General features: G+C 48.9%; 1 protein-coding gene across 2 annotated transcripts; it reads right to left on the bottom strand.

Annotated features, from left to right (window-relative positions):
* Positions 1–65: 65 nt before the first annotated feature.
* LOC102085597 (Golgi integral membrane protein 4) lies at positions 66–19,602 on the bottom strand. Of its 2 annotated transcripts, none has more exons than XM_013371099.3 (14): positions 18,873–19,602; positions 15,190–15,264; positions 14,790–14,839; positions 13,823–13,876; positions 11,250–11,400; positions 10,287–10,369; positions 8,699–8,860; positions 8,081–8,359; positions 7,297–7,454; positions 5,807–6,009; positions 5,290–5,360; positions 4,843–5,007; positions 3,815–3,899; positions 66–3,087 (listed from the first exon to the last, which is right to left on the bottom strand). In XM_013371099.3, exons 1-14 carry the CDS (start codon positions 19,057–19,059, stop codon positions 3,071–3,073), a joined length of 1,740 nt encoding a protein of 579 aa, XP_013226553.2. In that variant the 5' UTR covers positions 19,060–19,602; the 3' UTR covers positions 66–3,070. The 2 variants fall into 2 exon arrangements, with proteins under 2 accessions (XP_013226553.2, XP_005514363.2); XM_005514306.3 differs by having other exon boundaries at positions 3,828–3,899.
* Positions 19,603–19,626: the final 24 nt, after the last annotated feature.

Genomic DNA, 19,626 nt, shown 5'->3' with positions numbered 1-19,626 from the left:
TGGTGTAGTTTTTCTTTACTGTGTCACCTCTTTGGAAATACAAGATCTACAGATTACGACATAAGTTTATTTAAAAGTATTTATTATCTTATGTAGGTTTAATAATAACAAAAATAAGATTCTGAAGCCTACTTTTATTTCATAACCTAAACAAAAAAACAAACCCAAATCATACACCTTGGACTTCATTGTAGGTATAACCCACATATATACAAAGTAGAATTTGCAGCAATGTGGAACTTGTTTAAATAGTTCTGTTTTTCTGATGCATTGAACAGCAATATGGCCAAATGGTCTCATATCAGGACACCTTTTTGTGTCTGAAAGACTTGTCTTATGTATATGGTTTAAGAAAATCTTTAAACATAATTTCACAATATGTATTATTTCATAAGCTATTTTCCCATCTAGTTTTTAACCCAATTTAATGTCAGGGAGAGGGAGAAAGTTGCCAGAACTCTCTTTTGGTAACAAGCAGTTTCAACAGGAATCAATGAAAAAGACAAGGATTGGCATAGAAAAGGATGCTAGAGTTGTAGTAATGGCTGCTGTCCTTGGAAATCACTTGGGTATGAGAACGGGAGGTGCTGTGCTGCTGAAGGCACTTGTGGGTGGCCGAGGAGAACTTACCTGTGGAAGTTCCAGCCAGGATGGAAAACTGAAGATCCAACAGCCCTTTCTGAGAAACGAGGGTGGGCAGGAGGTGGTTGGGTTGGGGATATGCAGACAGTTCACATCTACAGTATATGCAACTACTTCAGATGTCTGAGAGAAAACATCTCATTAAACTCCTATTAGATTGTCACATTTTAACCCCTGAAAAATCCCATGTAAATGAATGAGCCTAATAATCCTAAACAGGTTTCCAAGGAAGAAGTGGATTACAGAGAAGTAGGCTTCATTAAACAGAGATTTCATTTAACTAATGGATAGGCATATGTTTTCCTCATCCATGCCTTTATTTGTAAGGGCAGAGAATGTGCTATTAATTCTCATCATCTGGCTAAAGATGTAGCCAAACCACTTAATGCTTTGACATCTTGTGAACCCTGGAAATGTAGTTGTTTACAGAAATTAATCAACATCTTCTTGCTGGAGTCCAAAGGAAAATAGAGAGCGACCCATCAAAAAAAATCTGTAACAGCACTACAGGTTAACTACACCTTAACCCTGCACCATGTCCTTCAGCCTTGCACCACGTCTCTAAGCAAAAGACAGTTATTTATGCAAGAGACAAGCAAAACCCACATGCTTTGGCTTGGTCAGTCTGCCAGCACTGGCTTCACACAAACACTTTGTCTCATTGTTTGCTCTCTTAGTAATCCAGCTGTTTCTTAAAAGCTTCTTCTGTGCCCCAGTCGGCAATAAAGCTCAGCCTAGACTTGCCGTGTATATCTCTCCAGCAGTTCACTGCTCAGGCAAAACACTATTTGCTTTAGGCAAAGCATATCAAACCCAGTAACATTCCATATATCGCTTTACAGGCTTTCAGACAGACCCAACACTGCTTTTCCAGTTCTCCTCCACGGAGTTTATTGCCTCCTGTTTCATCTCCAGTTAGAGGCAACAGTGAACCAGTATTAAAATGGAGGCAACTTGCTATAGACTGGATGAGGAAGCACTAAGCACCCATAGCTAACAATTTATGCAACATTCTGCTAATTTTAATCTCGGACACAGCCAGGGCAGACAATCCCCAGAGCAGAGATGCTCAGTTCTCAGCTACAGGCAGCATACAACATATGGTTGCTCAAGCATTCTGCTCGCGGGGAGCTTTACATTTAGGGCTGAGTTGCTACAGCTCCCTCCAAGTCATAACTTTGAGGATTACTCATCCTAGACATGCAAAAGCAGAGGACTTGCCTCCTAATTCAGCTCCTGCAGCCTCTCTGAATCAGCATGCAGCCTCACCCCCACTCGGGTTCTATTTCCAGCACTTGAATCATTTCCAGGAAGGTCTGAGCTCGAGCGCTCTGACAGTCACAGCCTGAGAGAACCAGGGAAGGAAGAGCAGCAAACAAAATTCGGCAGACAAATTGCTGGAACTACGTATCTCACGGGGGCAGCTTGGGCACGCAGGTTTGAAGCTCGTGCCACAGACTGTGTTGGTCATCGATCCTGTGCTAAACCACGAAACAACAACAACTCACCAGCCCAGCTGAGAATTGGAGGCATTTTGATCAGGATGCATCTGAACCGATAACTGCAGCTCCAGCTAATCTATTCTGAACGTGCTATTTATAGCAGACCATGGAGGCCGGGATGGATTGCATCACGCAGCAAGGTTGGTAATATAAAGCACTAACGCAGCATTAACCACTTCGAGTCATTTTGGATATCTTAAACCTCATTTAGTGTTGTAGTGAGCTCCTTAGTGGGTTACTCTGCATCACTGGGAAAGGTCTCTGCACCATCCAGCTGTTCATACGCACACAGTTGCTTCTGCTGGTGCTCAGGTTGGCCATCACCCTTGTGTTGCTCCAGACAAGCAGCAGGGCAACTTCCCCTCCACCTGACTCTGATGGGAGCAAAGGATGTCTTGAAGAAACACTACGGAGCACAGTATTTTATGAAGACGGATTCCTTTGTACCAGCAATCAGCTGAGCAAGTCCCGGGGTCAGTTCAGCACCCCTCTGCTGCACAGGGGGCTAAAAATACAACCAAAACTCTCCAGCTTGGGAGGGGATAGGGAAAACAAGAGGGTAAAGAACACAATAAATCAAAAAATGCTTCTAAGAGAAGCAGCAGGATAAAAATCATTCCTATAATCTGAGAGCACTTCCATGCTGTTCACCGCAGAGGCAGCAACGGCCCCACACACGTAGATGCAACGCACGTCCACAAACACCGTGCTCAGCGCCTGTGAGGACGGTTGTCTCCTCCTGCCTTTGCCCTGGGCAGTGTTCAATCAGGAGCCAGTTCCAGGAGGAGTTCCCATCCCCTCATTCCTCGCGTATTCCATTCTCCTCCAGCACCTTTCAGTAGTAGTCCTCCTTCTTGCCATTGCCCTGCACGCCTGCGTGGTCCTTCTGGTCTTGGACAACTTCCAGGTCATCGTTGTCATCCACCTCACCTCCATGATCCTCCTGGGTGCAGAGGGAACAGCCAGGAAGGGGGAAAAATAATCAGCAAGGCCTAGCAAAGGAGATCCTAAACTAGCAGCAAACCATGCTGCTTCTGAGTATAGTTATGTGCTACATATAGATATATCTATTCTACACACAGGGCAATGATAACTCCTGACACCACCCCTTGTTTCCCTAGCCACTCCATTCCCAGCGGGCAGCCCAGACCCTCAGCTCGTCAGTAATCAGGTTGAAACTGCAGAAAAAGCCAGCAGCAGCCACTCACAAAGGGCAAGGAGAGGATGAACAAGACTGGAAAAGAATCCTTCATTTCTCTCTACGTGAACCAGAAGGCAGCAGGGTGATGGTCTAATACTCAGGGTCTCAAGCTTTGGTGGCCTCCAATCTTTCTCCTAGAGGAACGCCAACTTGTCACTGGCCCTGGGGCTCCGAGATGCAGCAATAATCCCAGTTTTCAGCCAAATAGAGGAGAAGTTGCTTCCTGGCAACTCTGACCCAACCAGTCCACCACCTCCCACCGCTTGTCTCAGGAGTGGGACGTCACATTCTTCTACCACCCATACTTTTGTTCGACCTGCTGCCTGGAACGCAATGACCCCTCTGTAGTTCTCCCCAGACACAGGCTGGACTCACTCACATCTGGTTTCCTAAAAGCCGAGTCCTACTTATCTCCCTGCTACCAACACACCCAGGCAACCACCACACCAGAGAGAGAAAGAGGAAGAACCTTGGTGTCGTACAATTTCTTGCTCCTGATCGTCTTGGTAGTCATCTAGTGGGTCTTCCCTGGGCTTGGCAGGTCTGCCAGCGTCCTGAAAGATAGAGAAAAAGCCAGAGACAGTTGACAGCATCCCAGACTACCCCATTCCCTGCCAGGGATCCAGCTCTTGTGCATTAGAGCCCAATGTCTGCAAGACTGGGCTACAGATGAGGCATCAGGGGTGGCAGAGAGTCAAAGGCAACCCAAACTCCACACTGCTGCTGCATCAAGTCCCAGGAATGCAGGGAACCTACACATTATTTAGGGTAAAGCTTTAGGGAGCACAGCACAGCCCTATCTCAAAGTCAGGTATTTATGTCACTAATTCTTTCCACATTTTCACTAATCTTCAGGAGATGTTGCTCTGCTGGTGCCAGCATCTCTTTCTTCTTTGATTTTATTGGCGTGGATTTATTTTTTTTAAAACCTCACTATTAATCATGATTTTAGAGCCTGACAGATAAAACACTCCTTTTTAAAAACAAGCACCACTCAAGCTGCTTGTCAAAACAAGCTAACATTTCCCTGACGCAGAGGCTGGCTTCAGACAGCAAGAAGCACTTTGCAAAATAAATGGATTCCATCTGCAAGCAGGAGGCAAAAGCTCTCACGTGTTGTTCCTGCTGCACACCCAGCCCAGGAACAGCGACGGCTGCACTGACCAGACCCCGAGCATCACATCTGTATTATTATCTCTGTTTTTGGTGTCTCGAGTGCTTGACAAGATACAGCACAGGAGCCATCTCCTGTTCAAGGTCTCTCCAGCCACGTAGGTGCTTCACATGCCAGGGTTGACTTCAACCAGCACAGGGCCAGAACTTGTTCTGGTACTGAGCCACTGATCCTCAGATGTTTCTCCTGCCTGCCACATCCTTGCAGTGGGATTATGGATCCATCCAGAAACACAATGTGTTCCTTTGAGTCCTTAAGCTCTCTGCCTCCCCCCATCCTTAGCTGGGGATCTCTCCCCAGCCGGTTGTCCTCAGGTCAGTCACCTTGAGTGGCTTCTCCCTGGACTCTTCTTGCATGCTGGGCTCCTTGAACTTCTCCAAATCTCCCGCCTTCTCTTCAAAGTCAGGTCTCTCCAGCTCAGCTTCTTCAAACTCATCCTCCCCTTGGTTATTGGGATCCTGGGCAGGATCTGCAGCATCATCTGGCATCTGGACAAGAAAAACCTCCTGTGAACACCAGGCAGGGCAGCCCTTTGTGGGACTTACTGTCTTCACAGCAAGTGCTCGCTTGTGGCACTTCAGCCACACCTCTCCAAGCATGTCAGAGGTTCTAAAAACAAAACCCCTTCTTCATTATTCCTCTGAATCCCTCCAGAACCAAGGAGTTTGGAGTGGTGTGTTACAGAAACTTCTGGGAAAGCATCAACTTACATGGGACAACTGGATTCTTACCCAGGGCTAGGGCTGCATCCAGATGACAGCGTTACTTACCAGTGGTTCCTGGACCACAGTCTCTTTCTTCCGAGAATGGAAATTCTTCTCTCTCTCAATCACTCCTGCATCTGGAAGGAAAAGGAACAGTTATCAGTGTACTCTCTTAAAAGTCAGTATCACCAGCTAAGATTCCCACTGCTGGGGAGCAGCTGCATAAACTCAATGCCAAGCAGAGTCTCATCTCGACCTGCCTGCAGCTTGAAGCAGACAATGTATGTATATTTTCAGAGGAATGCTCCTTCAATGTGATCTGCACGAGTTCAGGGCAAAGTTGCACTACACTCCATTCCTCCAGCTGCCCAAACTGCTTCCTTGTCCCCAGGGCTGGGGCATAAACACGTGTTGGAGCACGTCCATCACTTACTGAATGACACACAACCATGGGCAACGAAAGCCCAATGACTTTTCAAGAGCTGTAAGGTTTTTCTTTAACACAAGCAGAAAGCTTTTCTTGCTCCCCACCTTGATTAGCAATAAATTAGTTGTGTACAGCATAAGATTAGGGAAACCATACCCATTTCGAGTTCCTCATCATCTGTCCTTTCCTTCTTGCCCCCCTGATGGGCTGTTTGATGCTCTTCCCGTCTCTTCTGGTGGGATGGCTGGGGGCTGCTGTTCTGCATCTCTTGCTTGGGATCAAAATGAAGGTTCTTTGGGTAACTGGGCACTTGTTCTTCATCCATCTGGGTGTTCACTTTGTTCACTATGTCTTTCCAGCTGTGACAAGGTTAACAAACAAAAGAGAACCCCCTGCCTCAGCATATCAAGAGATATTTCATAATGTAATTTCATAATGGAAAGCGGGGCGGGGGGGAAACTCCGACGCATGCAGAAGTTTGTCCTAATTTAACTACCACTGCACAGAACTTTCAGTAAGAAAAATCATAACCCAGCCTTCAGCTCAGATTTCCCCACTATAAAGCCATCAAAATGCAAACTGGCCATCAAGGGCTCATCTGGAATTCGCTGGTCTCAGCCACCCCCAGCAACAGCTGTTGGCACTGGATGCACGGCCTCTTTTGTACCCTGCTGCCGTTTGGTGTTGGTTTTGGCATTGACACCTTCTGGAGAAACCTGGTTTATGTCCTTATCGCAAATCTCACACCGAGTAAATAACAGCCAAAGGCTGCTCAGTGATTTCTTGATGATAGATCCAGGCAAAGAAAAGCACACCAAACATACCGTGATCTCTGCCCTTGCAGAAATCAGCTGCCAAACAAATCCAATATTTGCATTTGCTATATATCCGCTAGGCTCTGCACAGCTGAGGAAAGGCTGTTCTGCCATCACAACCCTCACCTGCGGTTACACACACAAGTCCCTCCCTGTAGAAACGCAGAATTGTCTGTGTGTCCACAGCTATCTGTCAAGCGCTATGGGGAGGACACTGCCCTTTAAAGCACAATCTTTGACCTGGAAAGATTACTGGTGAAGTGAACAAATAAAAATGGCCAAGAAGAATGGGTAGGATCAGGCTGAATTTAGAATGAAATCCAGAAGTCTCCTCCACAGATAAAACAGAAGTTAAATCCTGTTTGCTCCAGCAAACTGAGCAGATATGACCTGGACGCACACAGGGGATAAATAAATTAAATGAGGAAGAGCTATTTTCAGAGTCAGTTTTTGGATTCTGGCCAGACGTTGATGAATTGCAGCCTCAGAAAGACATTTTCTTCCTTGTGCAAAACAAACTGTGGGTGCTGCTGAGCCACTAAACAGTTTCTCCTGTGCCTGTAGAGCATCCAGTACACCAGGATGCTCGTCCCTGACTACAGTCCCAGGTACTACAGCAACTCCAGTAACATCCTGCAGGAATCATGCATCGTTACCTGCATGGAATGGGCAGGTTCACACCATCCTCTGAAGCTCTGCCCTTCCCAAGCGACCCCTCTCCTGCGCACCCCAAGCTCTGGAGAACCCTTTGTGCTGATGTCTGATCTGAGCAACAGTCCCAAGCCGCAGAGAATTTTACTACCAGTACAGATGGAGTTTTGTGTCACCAACCTTTTCATTTGCGTCTGTTTGCTCCCTGTAGAGTGGTGGTTCTCTGGCGCCGGGGGATTTTCTGCCGCAGAGGGTTGTTTCGGATCAGACGGTGACAACCCAGGAGCCTGGCTCTCCTCGTTACTTTTCACCTGGATGCGCATCACCATCTTTAGATCCTGTAGAGAAGACACACATACAGAAGCTTCTCATCTCATCAGATCCCTGCAGACCTCCCTAGCAGGTGGGCAGGCTCATGGGCCAGAAAAGTCCTTTACTGAGGAACAACAGCTTCAGAGGTGCTCCAGAACAAATCTATAGCCCTGCCCAGCCGGCCTGCAATAAATGAGGTTCTTCTCCTTCCACACAGCCAAGAGGAAATAATTTGGATGCTGTGTGACCCCAGCTGGCCTGGGTGGGTGAACCTCCGAGGAAAGAGGAACAACAAAACCACCTCTAAAAACAATCCAAAACCAACCACCACACGTTGCCATTACAATAGTTACTACAATTACAGTCTAACCACACTGCAATTATTGCCATTTTTTTTGATATTTGTTTTCCATAAGCTCACTCTCAATCACCCCAGGAAGCAAGGGAGCAGAACAAGAACCCTAAACGTGTTCATCAGAGCACAGCCACTAAACCACTCTCTTCAGAGCACACAGGAGTCCGAAACCAGCAGCCAGGAGAGCTTCCACATCAGGGAAGTGTCACGCACATATCCGTGTCCTTGCAGATATCAGAGTTTCGAGCTCCGAAAACAAAGGCGACACAAAACAAGCAGCAAGCGTGCAGAACTCACTGGGTTCCCATTTGGTAGACTGTTCATGGTGCGGGTGAATCGGATGACGCGGCCGTCCCCATGTCTCGCTGGCCAGGCTGCCACGGCGTCCGGCAGCGAATTGGTGTCCTGCAGCGGGACCGGGTGGGTGAGGAGCATGCTGGCCTGGGGCCTCGGGCCATCCATACCGTACGGGTTCTGTCCCGGCGGCATGGGGCCGTCCGCCGGCTTCTGCACCCCAGACACTTGTGATGCCAGCGGGTTCCCGAGAGGGCGATTCTCCTGATTGACTGGAAAAGCCTGCAAGGACAAAACCAGCAAGCTCTAAAGAAACAAGCTCAGTTCCCTCCAGTTCAAAGCCATGTGCTGAAAACCCACAGAAGCCCTGCAGGATTTCTGCAAACCTGCAGGGATTTTTTTTTTATACTGAAGGCGGTGAGAGCCTGGCCCAGGTTGGCCAGAGAGGTGGTGGATGAACCATCCCTGAGACATCCCAGGCCAGGCTGGACGGGGCTCTGAGCAACCTGAGCTGGTGAAGATGTCCCTGCTCATGGCAGGGGGGGCACTGGATGGGCTTTGAAGGTCCCTTCAACCCAAACTGTTGTGTGATTCTAACCCTCCTCCCCAGGAACACCGCACCTTCTGCCTCACGAGCTGCAGCTGGTTGTTGGCTGGGACCACGGGCTGCTCCTTCGGCCCCTGGAATGGCTGCTGCCCCTTCCCAGCTCCTCCTCCTCCTCCTTTGAAACTTGGCATCTTCTGGAGAGCCTCCTTGAGCTGCCTGAACTCTTCCATCTGGGCCTGAGGGGATGAGACGGGTTCAGAGAAACCTCACACAATAACAGGGTTGAGCAACTCCTTGCTGACAACAGCCGCGCTTTTATGGCCAGTTGTACAGCACAAACAATACGTCACAAAAGCATATTTTATATACATATGAAAGACCGAAGATAATCCACAAGCCCAAGCTAGTCTTCAGCTTTCCCTCCTGATTTCACAAGTATTCTGTAATCCCCCTTTGCCAGTCTTCTGTCTGACTTTATTGCATACTTTTACCCTGGAATCGCTGATCCATGACACCAGTTCTTTGCCAATGCTATTTAGCACATGAGCTATTGATGGAACTCCTGCCTTTGCGCAAGAATTGTATCCTGGGTCTTGTTAGTTGTGCCCCCATCTCCTCCTGTGTCTCACACACACGGATCTTAGGTCAGCTTGTCTTCCTGCCGAGGGATTTCTCCCTGGATGTGCTCATCTCAGCGGGGCTGACAATAACTGGCATAATCCTACTTGACAATTCCACTTTATTTGCAACACAAATTAAAATTGATTCTCCTGAACTGTTAAGTAAATGCGACAGTTTCTTCTCTTGTGCAGCTTATTTCTTCCATCTCCAACTCTGACAAGTAGGGCTTGAAAAAGCTACTCAGGAAAAACTTCCCACTCCTAGTCCAGTTATTTATAGGAAAGTGAGGAGGGAGAGCTTTTCATACGCCTGCCAGGGTACCTGGAAATGGACCAAATTAGGGACAGGGCAGAATAGGAAAACTCCCAAGCAGCAAGGGAAGTTTAGCAGGAAATTCATTCCCGAGCAGGGTCTGTTGATTTCAGTTCTTTCCCCTGAAACTTGACCTTAACATTAAAAAAAGAATACAAAGCAACAAAACCACTGAGCAGAGCTAACAGAAAAGGAATGAGGAAAGGAGAAGGAAGCCAAGAACAGTTCACGGGATGTAGCCCTAGCAAAACGTGTCCCCATCAAAAGCCTGTTAAAGGGGTCAGCACAGAGGAGAAGCAGCTTTAGACCAGCCTTAAAGCCCAGCCTGCCCCGTGCTGCGTGCAGCCCATCACAGCGAGCTGTGCGTACATCCATCGATGCCTCCGTGCCTCATTCTACCTGGCAGAGCAAGTGATGTGACGGCTGCTGCAGGCTGGGCTTGTGAGACATGTTAGACTCCTCTTGGAAAACAAACATGTTGTCTAGAACGCAAATCACTCCTCTAAACTTTCAGCCACCAGAAGGACACAAGAGCATCGACGGGACACTCGGTGCAGATTGAAGAACACAGTGCTGATAGAGCAGCTGGGAGTCCTGGTGGGTGTCTGCTCTAACACGTGCCTGGCAAACAATTCCCTCCACCTGTGTGTGTTTTCTGAAGTCACTGCCACGTTTGTAAGAGGCAGGAACAGCAGCCCCCTGTGGCCACCGACCCCCCTTGGTGACTACCTGGGCATTAAGGAGCTGCGAGTGAACTTCTTGGTGGGCCTTGCGCAGGAGCTTGCTCTCTTCTCTGAGTTTATAGACTGTATCTGTGAGAGAAGAAGAAATTTGCTTAACAGAGCTATTTTTGCAAGTGTAGAATCTCTCTTCCTGACCAGAATAAGACACTCATCTTCATTCCCCTCACCCATGGCAGCTGAATAGCAGGGAGAGCAGTGGTCACTGTCCCTACCTGCGGTAACCAGAAGGCTGAGAAACAACTATTATACAAGAGAGGACTGTCAGGTCTCCTGAACCCACCACAGATCTAATACAGAGGTTCCCTCCTACCACCTCCTCTTGAAAGGATGGTACAAACAACCAAACAACAGTCCCACAACCCACTTAGAGAGACCAAGCACGGGACAGCTCGGTCCTCGGGCACATTCATTTCCATGCTGTTAAGCAGCAAGTTCGTGCCTCGCAGCCCCCAGGCTGGGCTCCTTTCAAGCTCTTTGCTCACTCCTAAGTGCTTCAGTGACAAGACACACAATGCACTTAACGTTTCACCGCCTGGAACGTAATTGCGTATCATCCAAGAAAAAAAAAAGACTCTGTCAAAAAATGTCAGCCTTGTTTGGGATCCTGAAGCTCTCTTAAAATACCACTAGAACAGCACACACTGGGATTTCCCTGCAAATATATCTGCACCTGCCAGGACAAGGATGGGAATTTTCCCATAACAGGAGAATCACTTTTTTGTAGGCTGAACTGCATGCAAGATTTCAGCTGAAGATTACAGTGGTTTATCTTTCCTTATAACACTCATCCCTGGGAAAGGACACTTTGCCATTGAGGTTGGGTCCTGTGGGCACTGGAACAGTGAAGAAGGGAGATGCTTTCAGGTGGCTGGTCCGGGCTAGATGACAGTGAACATCAAACTGCTACTAACACCTCTGGCCTCTTGTCCCTGCTCTCCATCCCACTCACCCTGCAGGTTTGTGACTTCGCTGTCCCTCTCCTGCTGCAGCTGGGCGTATTTTTGGCTATGGGTCTCCAGTGTCTTACGATGTTCCAGCTTCAAGCTGTTGTGCTGCAGCTGCAGGTCGAGCAGCTGCTTCTTGACATCTTCATGCTGGTTCTGAATATGAAAAGCAGCAACAAAGAGTCAGTACAAAGAGAAGAAGAGTAATTTAGCTGCTGCCAAGTGCTACTCAAGTGCTTCTGTTTAATAAGTTGCTTGGGGAGGCAGAAGAGATGTTCGTTCCTCCACTTAGGTAGCTAGAAATCCCAGATACAATTAAATATTCTTTGTGTTCAGTGGTTCGGGAGGTATTGCCAGGTATTGCCAGTCACTAAGGACACAATGACACCTCAACTCCCAGGTTGTCTCTGCTCAGTTTGTTCTCCACCCCAAGCCGCTGGGACAGGAGGGACAACTCTTGCAAGGCCACCACGTCCTCTCATACATCCAGAGAGCCCACGTTCCCCACACTAACACAGGGCTCACAGGCATCAAATGCCAAAAGAACAAGACTCTCAAGAGACCACAGACTATTTAAAGCAGGCCAAGAATTCACCAGATAGAAGTGGGTTGAAGAGCTGTTCTCTTCTCCCCTCCCCTCTCGCGGAGCCCAAGAACAAAACATGCTGAGACATCCTTTTGCTCAGACCCATTGAACCAGAATTCACCTCCTTTTTTGTTCCCATGGTAACCCAGAGAGTCCTTCCACCCTCAGTTTGTCAACACCAATTAAGTATGCAGATTGACTGGCTCACAGGTGAACCCTGGCCCTTCCACACAACAGCTCCTCAGGACTCCGGCAGCAATTTCAATCAGCCTTCCTGTACATAAAATAATCATCTTTTTTTAAAACAAACAAACTTCTAAATGCTCTCAATGATTGCATTTATCCCCAGTAAAACACAGCATCTGCGGTCAGGACATTCTCCCCCAAAGCAGTTATCCTCCACTAAAGGGAAAGAAATAACTGTGCTCCAAAAACACCTACAACGCAGAGGAAAAAGCTATCGGTATGGAGGGGTCCCAGAGCCAGAACAAAGAGGAGAGACAAGGATGTCAGGTTAATCACATCACAAGATCAGGAGGGAAAATAAAGAGAATAGAAGACTCCTGCTTTGGCTTTCAGAGACATTAGGTACTTACAGTTGTCACCAAGCCACCGGCAGGAAGCACCGCAGAGCAACCGCATCCCTAAAATCATTTTGATATTTAACACCTCAGAAGCCACCAACGTTAGCAAGTGAGAACTGATTCTAACAAGGAACTCTTAAGCAATTAAAGGAATTTTAAGTCCTCATCAGCTCAGGTCAAGCCTCAGTGAGCCTGGTGTGTCAGCTGCTGATGTTGATCAGACACAGGTGACTTCAGGACAGATCAGAATGGTCAGAAACACTGAAACCAGATATGCTGAAATGGCTTCATGGAAGCCTTTGGTCATGTTTGGGACCTGCAGTTTAACAAAGCACGGTGCTTCTGTTCAGCTTTACATCTGCTTCCTCGCTAACGATATTGCTGGCAAAAACCTTCGTCCCGAGGCAGCCGGTGCCGCTGGGAAGCGGCTTGTGCCTGTACTCCAGTACGCAAGTGTCACTCACAGTCTCATAACTAACTAGAAGTTGGGCTGAATTCTGCTTTTCCAGGGTGGGGGGACTGAAATTTAACAAACTGCAGTCCCAAGGGCTGGTCTGTCTTTCAGCAGCTATAAACGTAGTTAAAAAAATAGATTATTTCCCCCCTCCAGTAAAGGGAAGCAAGAGAAAGGGAGCCAGGACGAAATGCTCTCGCCGTCCCCTTGAGACAAGCAAACCAGAGCGTTCTGCTCAGGCTGCAGTTGCTATGAAAGGGAATGTTACTATTGCCAAGCGTTCCCAGAATCCGCAGCGCTGGATAATACCCAAGAGACAGAACTGTATTTCCCTTCTCCCGACGTCTGAATCCAAAAGCCAGGCAGCTGGAGGTGCAGCCCTGCTCAGGAAACAGCCCAGCGGTGCTCAGGGCTGCTGGAACCCGGCCCTTTCTCCACAACCCAGAATTAAGTTACCATTTCACTGCCAATGCTCTGTCTCAAAACACTTCAAAACCACCATCGCCAGCCACAGTTGCATCGCTCTAACAAAAGCGAACTTGAGCATCAAGATATGCTTTAGGTAGAGCATTTGATAAGCTATAAAATGCTTACATGGACTGGGATATATTGTGCAGTTTGCCCTTTGGGCTAATAATGAATAGACTTGTTTTCACACCCACAAAAGAACACGCTGAACAACAGAACTCCTGTGCGATAAACCACACAAAGACTGCCATTGAAAGGAGGGATAGGTGAAGGCTGTAATCTGATACAAAGCCCAACCGAATAAATAGGAAACTCCCATGAACCTGAATAGTCAGGAAGGACCATGGATCAACACCCTGTGGGCTGGCAGGAAACCCTTGGCCTCTCCTGGGCATCCCGGGTAAGAGAAAACATGGACTTCTCTACCAGGAAACATTCTTTAAAGGGCAGCAGATGGGAATACGTGAGACCAGACTCCTCCCTTACCTTCAGTATCTTGTGCTGAGAGCTGAGGGCCCCGTATCTGTTCATTGAATCTTGCTGGAAAGGAAAAGATGCAACAGTGCCGTTAGACCCCAGAAAAGCTAAAGCAGGGAGTGACACACACCTGCACCTGCCCGGCCGCTGCACCACCAGCACGTGGCCACCATCCCTTCACACACACATACACACCAGGGGAGGTTTAAATTGGATATTGGGAACAATTCCTTCCCCAAAGGGCTGTGGGGCATTGGAACAGGCTGCCCAGGGCAGTGCTGGAGTCACCATCCCTGGAGGGTTGAACAGATGGAGATGAGTTTTTCTGTGACAAGATGACACACACCATCAGGTGAGCAGGCTAAAAGCAACTCCTCTTCTCCAGCATCTCATCAGCAGATGCTCTGAGATAGGAATAAAACCAGCCTTATAACTTCAAGTGAATGGGGCAGGCTGTCACCCAGGGACGTGTTCCGTCCTATCCCCCACCGGAGAGTCCTTTGCCCTGCCAAATGAGAAGCCCACAGGCCAGTAGAAAGTATTTGACAGTCCCTGGAGACAGAAAACAATGGATATGCTTTCCCCACCACCACAGCCTCGCTTCTCCGTATTCCCTGCAGTGTGCCTTGCATTCAATTTCCCCAGAAATCTTCTGTAGCATGAAACAGCAATTCCCTTTGCAGGCTGCTGGACAGGACTCCCTGCCACACCAAGAGCTGACAACCAAGTCGTCTACTCTGCTCTCACACACGGGAGAAGCGGCAGAATAGCTCCAGCACAACATTTTCCCTACGATCAAGTAAATCCTCAGACACCAACACCCTTGCAAGGTGGAGTCAGCCAAAGTTCATCTCATACCATACACACTCAGCCTTTCACGCCTTCCAGACGGCAGCACTGGCCCCACGACTGCGGTAGAACTAGAAAAATCTTTACCAATATTACGCACACATGCTGAGGAATAAACCACACCTACCTTCTCCTTGTTGAGAGCTTCCTGAGCTTCTAACTTGTACACTAAAAAATCTAGAAATGGGAAAAGAGAAGACAATTTAACGAGCTGGAATTTAAACAAGGATCTGGTTTATATTTTGGTGAGGGGGAGGGAAGGAGGAAATCGGCCCCTCGCTGAGCAAAAGGCTGCAATGCAACAAGCTGGAATGCAGATGCTGCAGGAGACTCCACTCGATGCCCTCAGAAAGATGGGAATATTTTCCTTCAGAGCTCTCCAGCCACATAGATTGGCCCAAACGTCCTTCCTTTCCCACCCTACAGGCAAGTGCATTGGTGACTTCCAGAAAACGCTTTGGGTACATCATCCCCATGTACCCCCGGACGGCTGAAGGTTGGCCGGTCACCCCATGCCACAGACTCACCTTCCTTCGTCTTCTTGTGTTCCCCTCTCTCCTTCTGCAAGGATCGTTCCAGCCGGGATCTGTGTTCATATACCACTAGGGAAGCAGAAAGAGGGAGAACATGAGGTAAACCCTGAAATTTCCTGTCCTAGGTCCAGAATTCCTATTGTCACCAGCCACACAATCTCCTTCCTTCTCTTTGTTACCTTCCCTAGTCAACAGGCAGACATCCCCGTGGTGGAGATGCTTACCCCGGGCTGGGCCACTAACTGCCATATTCTCCAAACCATTACAGCAGAAGTATTTGTTTTCAACCTGAAGGATTTTCCCCTTGCTGAGCACACTGGTAAGCAGCCAGCCCATCACTGCGGCCATCCAAGCGCCTGCTTCACAACAGCTTTAGTTTTAAAAACACTTTTCCCAACAGACTACCCAGATGTCACCCCGAGGGCTTCCCCAGCCCAGCTACGCACACAAGAGGCTGGTGATGCTGCTTCACTACATGCTGAAAACCTCGTTCAATGAAATTGTCATCTTCAGAACATCAGCCACTTCCCAAAAGGTTTGTGAACTCCAGGTAACCACGTTTCTGCAACAAGCATCTCATTTTCTTGCAGTTTTCCCTAGCAGAGCACCAGAGGACAAGTCTGTGATGTGATGGGAACCTCACACCAGCAGCGAACAGTCACAGGTGCTGGGACTATTAGGGATGCCCAGGAATTCCCAGGCTTTTCCATTCCACACACATAACCACAAGTCCTAATGCAAGCACCACGCAGAAAAGGCTTCAAGAACAGCTCCATACCATTGGCTGTTTAGTCAAAATTCAGGACACAAATCTGGCTGTCCCGGCACTTTTTTAATAAGTTAAGCTGATGTAAACTCCAGTGGTTAGGAAAACAAAATCTGTGATCTCTCCTGTCATTCCTCCAGCTCACCAGGAAAGGTGAACTCAGCTTTACACAAAGCAGCAATTGAAGCGCTACATGAAGTGGTCTCTCTACTCATCTTTGTGGTGGAACACAGCAACAGCTTATCAGACCAAAATAGCACCGTGGAGCTTCAGAGGACAGGAAGCCAGGAAGTCTTTAACAATTTGCAATTACCAGAGAGAATGGAGGGTGGTCAGTGTCTAAACCCAGGCTGGAATTCAGCCAGAACTCCACACTAAAGCAGCATTACCTGCTGCCAAATGAGCTAGAAATGCAGAACTTGAGCTGCCGAAACAATGAAACCCCTTGCAGTGCCTTGCCTTGGGGAGAGAGGAGCAGCTCAGGCCTTCCACAGACTCATTTCCAAAAGACCACAGACAGCAGGGCGATTGTGTGAAGGCGTTGACTGCTATACCCCAGAGTACTAAGACAAACATCTGCCATGGAGAGTTTCAGAGCTCCATAAAGGGAGAGCGATCCAGTCCTGCCATCAGTCCCAGGTTTTCCACTTCTTTTGTCGATGTGGTTTTGTCTCACCCCGGGTTGCAGAGCCGGGAGTGTGTGCTGGCTCCTGCGCTCACACAGCAGAGGCAGCTCATTTGCTCTCGGGCTCCGCTCAAGCTCCCTCCTCCACTTGTTTTCCTCTTCCCTTTCACTCAACTCTTGGCCCAGCCCTGTGCTTCCAAGCTTTATTTACAGAGGCTACCAGAAGCATTAACCATATATTGTACTCAAGTATAAGAAGGGTAGGAAATACTTGATAGCTGAGACACCTGAAGCCCTGGTTAAACAGCACTGAGTTCCATCTCAGAATAACACAGCCTGCTTTTGAGGAGCTGGAAGGGCAGAAAACAGAAGATATGGCAATTAAAGTCATGCAACAAGTTAGCACAGGGGCAGGGATGGAGTGTGGACTCCCACTCTGCTGTGTTCAGCACCAAAGCACCGCAGGGCGCAACGCTTCAGGACAACAACCATACATGCAGGACACCACAGCACGGCGAGACTCCCATGAACATCGCTCCTATCGGCCACTTGCGAGGCTTCTCACCAGCCAAATCCATAAAGCAGCTTCGCCTCTGCTAAAATTGTTGGACAAGTAAGTGCCTTCTCAAAATAAAAAGCGTATCCACGGCAACAACTGAATTTAGGAATGGGAGGACTGACAGAGGGTTAGAAACCCCAGCAATGGGCTACAGCGCTGCCATTCAAACAGATTTGGGTGGGAAAAAATATGATGAGCTTGTCTCAGTTGTTTGCTTGAACCTGCTGTTCCCAAAACTGGGATTCCCTGAGGAACCATCATCTTCTCTGAAGAACCAGCCCCTCTCTCTCCAAGAGAAGCAGGAGATGCTGACACACCAGAACGGAACGTGGGCCAACTTCTGCCCTGCTGATCTGCGCATCTCAGGAACACGGATGCAGGTGGAAATCGCTGCGGCTGGGACTGTGCAACACATCAGGAGCTGGAGCTGTTTGACTGCCTCGTGGTACAGTAGAAAACGGAAACAAAACATAAGATGAACCTGTATGCACACCAGATCAATTCACAAGATGGACTGGGTTTTTTAAAGCATGCTTCCTTGAGGGACAAAACACACACACCACACTTCTGCTTTCTCAGTGTACAGGTAGAAATACACGGCCCTGGCCACAAGAAGCATGTGCACAATGTTACATTTGCATCACAACAGTGCTCACAGAACTACAAAACGAGATTTAAACCTAAAAAGCACATACGTTGGAGTCACAGATCTGCAGAACTCCCCAGCAATACAGCCCATAGAAACAATGTCACCGGACACACCAGAAGTCATGATGAAGCCCATATTTGATTTTAGCTTGAGGAAGAGCTCTTAATTTAAACGCTATAATCTAAACCCACTTGTTCAAAGAAAAAGCATTAAACAAACCTCTTGACTCTGAGTCACTAGAGCCACAGGCAAACAATATTTTGCCCATATAAAATTAATTCTGTGGGCACTCCAGAACCAACCTGTCCTCCAGCATCACACACACAACTGCTACCAGAGCAGGTTCCCACCAAACCTCTCTGCAGGGACCCCCACAGCGTGACATTGATGTAAGGAAGGCAAATGAGGAGGAAAGGGGGAATATTCCGATGACGCTTGACTCCAGTGTTCCAGCAGCTCTTGCCAGAGGAACCACACACTGGTCAATGGGCTCAGAAAAGCCAAATCCTCCTCCTCCTCCCTTTTTACAGAACTCTGTGCTGCAGCACCTACCAGCCCCAAACAAGCAGGAAAGACTTTTCCAGCCACAGATCAGCCTCTTGAGCAGAAGACAGGTTTGTTTTCCTGCAAAGGCAATGAGCGGTAGACAACACGATGACAAACTTTGCTAAAGGAACCCTTGCCTGCCCATGCACTCTCCGGACAGAGTCACATCTCAGAGCCTGCCCAACCAGCCTTGCCAAGCCTTGTTTGCATTTTTACTGCTTTGCATTTGGAATGACACCGGACTAGTCTTTACGGCCAAAAGGAACTACAGGGAGAAGAAATGGAATAGATGTGACGCAGCCGAACTCGCCAATCCAGCACACGCTGTTCTCCTCTGCTGCGAGCAGCGATTCAGATTCAAAGCTATTCTAATTCTAGATAGCCAAGGGGGGGAGGAAAGAAGCAACAACATCTTCTTAGAGCTCTTTAAAGCCAAAAGCCAAACCTCGCTCCACAAATGCACCCCAGCAGGTGATGCTGGGAGAGAGGGAAGTTCAGCCGAGGCGACCACAGCCCAGAGCGGGTCACTCACCTTGGAGCTGGGCTGACAGCGCTTCCTGCTGCTGTTTGTATTTCTGAGCCACGGCCTCGGCGTTCCGCACCTTCTGCTGCAAGTGGTTGTACATGAAAACTCCCGAGCCCAGACACGCCACAGTCACCAGGCAAAACCCGGTCTGCAGGAGCCCCTTCTGCCGCCTCGAACACATCCCGGTACCCATGATGGGGCCGAAGTGAAACGATGTAGCGCTGCCTCCCAGGCGCTGCTAAACCATCAGATTATTTTTCCCCCGCAACAGCCCCTTTTCCTCCACAAATCCGCAGATCCCTCTGCAAGATGCGATCGCAAGTCTCGCCTTCGCTCCTTTTTCTCCAAGCCCTCAGAGAAGCGGAAGAGGCTCCGGCAGCGTTCTACTCCTCGTTGGCCATCGCGGAGAAGCGCAGCGCGGCGCCGGGGGCCGGGGGCAGCAGCCGAGGTGCCGGCAGAGCCATCGTGCAGCTGGGGAACCGGGCCGGGGGACCAGGGGAGCCGGCGGAGAGGAGAGAGCAGGAGGAGGAAGAAAACTTTTGCTTCCCATGTGCTGCAGTGCAGGGGGGGCTGGCGGGGGGTACCGCCGCCTTTGGCTCTTCCCACCTCCCCCTCTGGAGCGCCGACCGGAAAAAAACAAATAATAACAACCCGGCGGGACGAGAAGCCCCTTGTGCCCCCTCCCCGCGGCTCCCCGAGAGGAAGCGGCGGCACCGGGGCCGGGAAACGGGCCAGGAAAGCGGCGGCATCCGGGCTGCGG

Source organism: Columba livia, chromosome 21, assembly GCF_036013475.1.
Source record: "Columba livia isolate bColLiv1 breed racing homer chromosome 21, bColLiv1.pat.W.v2, whole genome shotgun sequence".
Classification (NCBI taxonomy): Eukaryota; Metazoa; Chordata; class Aves; order Columbiformes; family Columbidae; genus Columba; species Columba livia.
The sequence above is the reverse complement of the archived record's forward strand: the minus strand, read 5'-3'. Positions and strand labels throughout refer to the sequence as shown.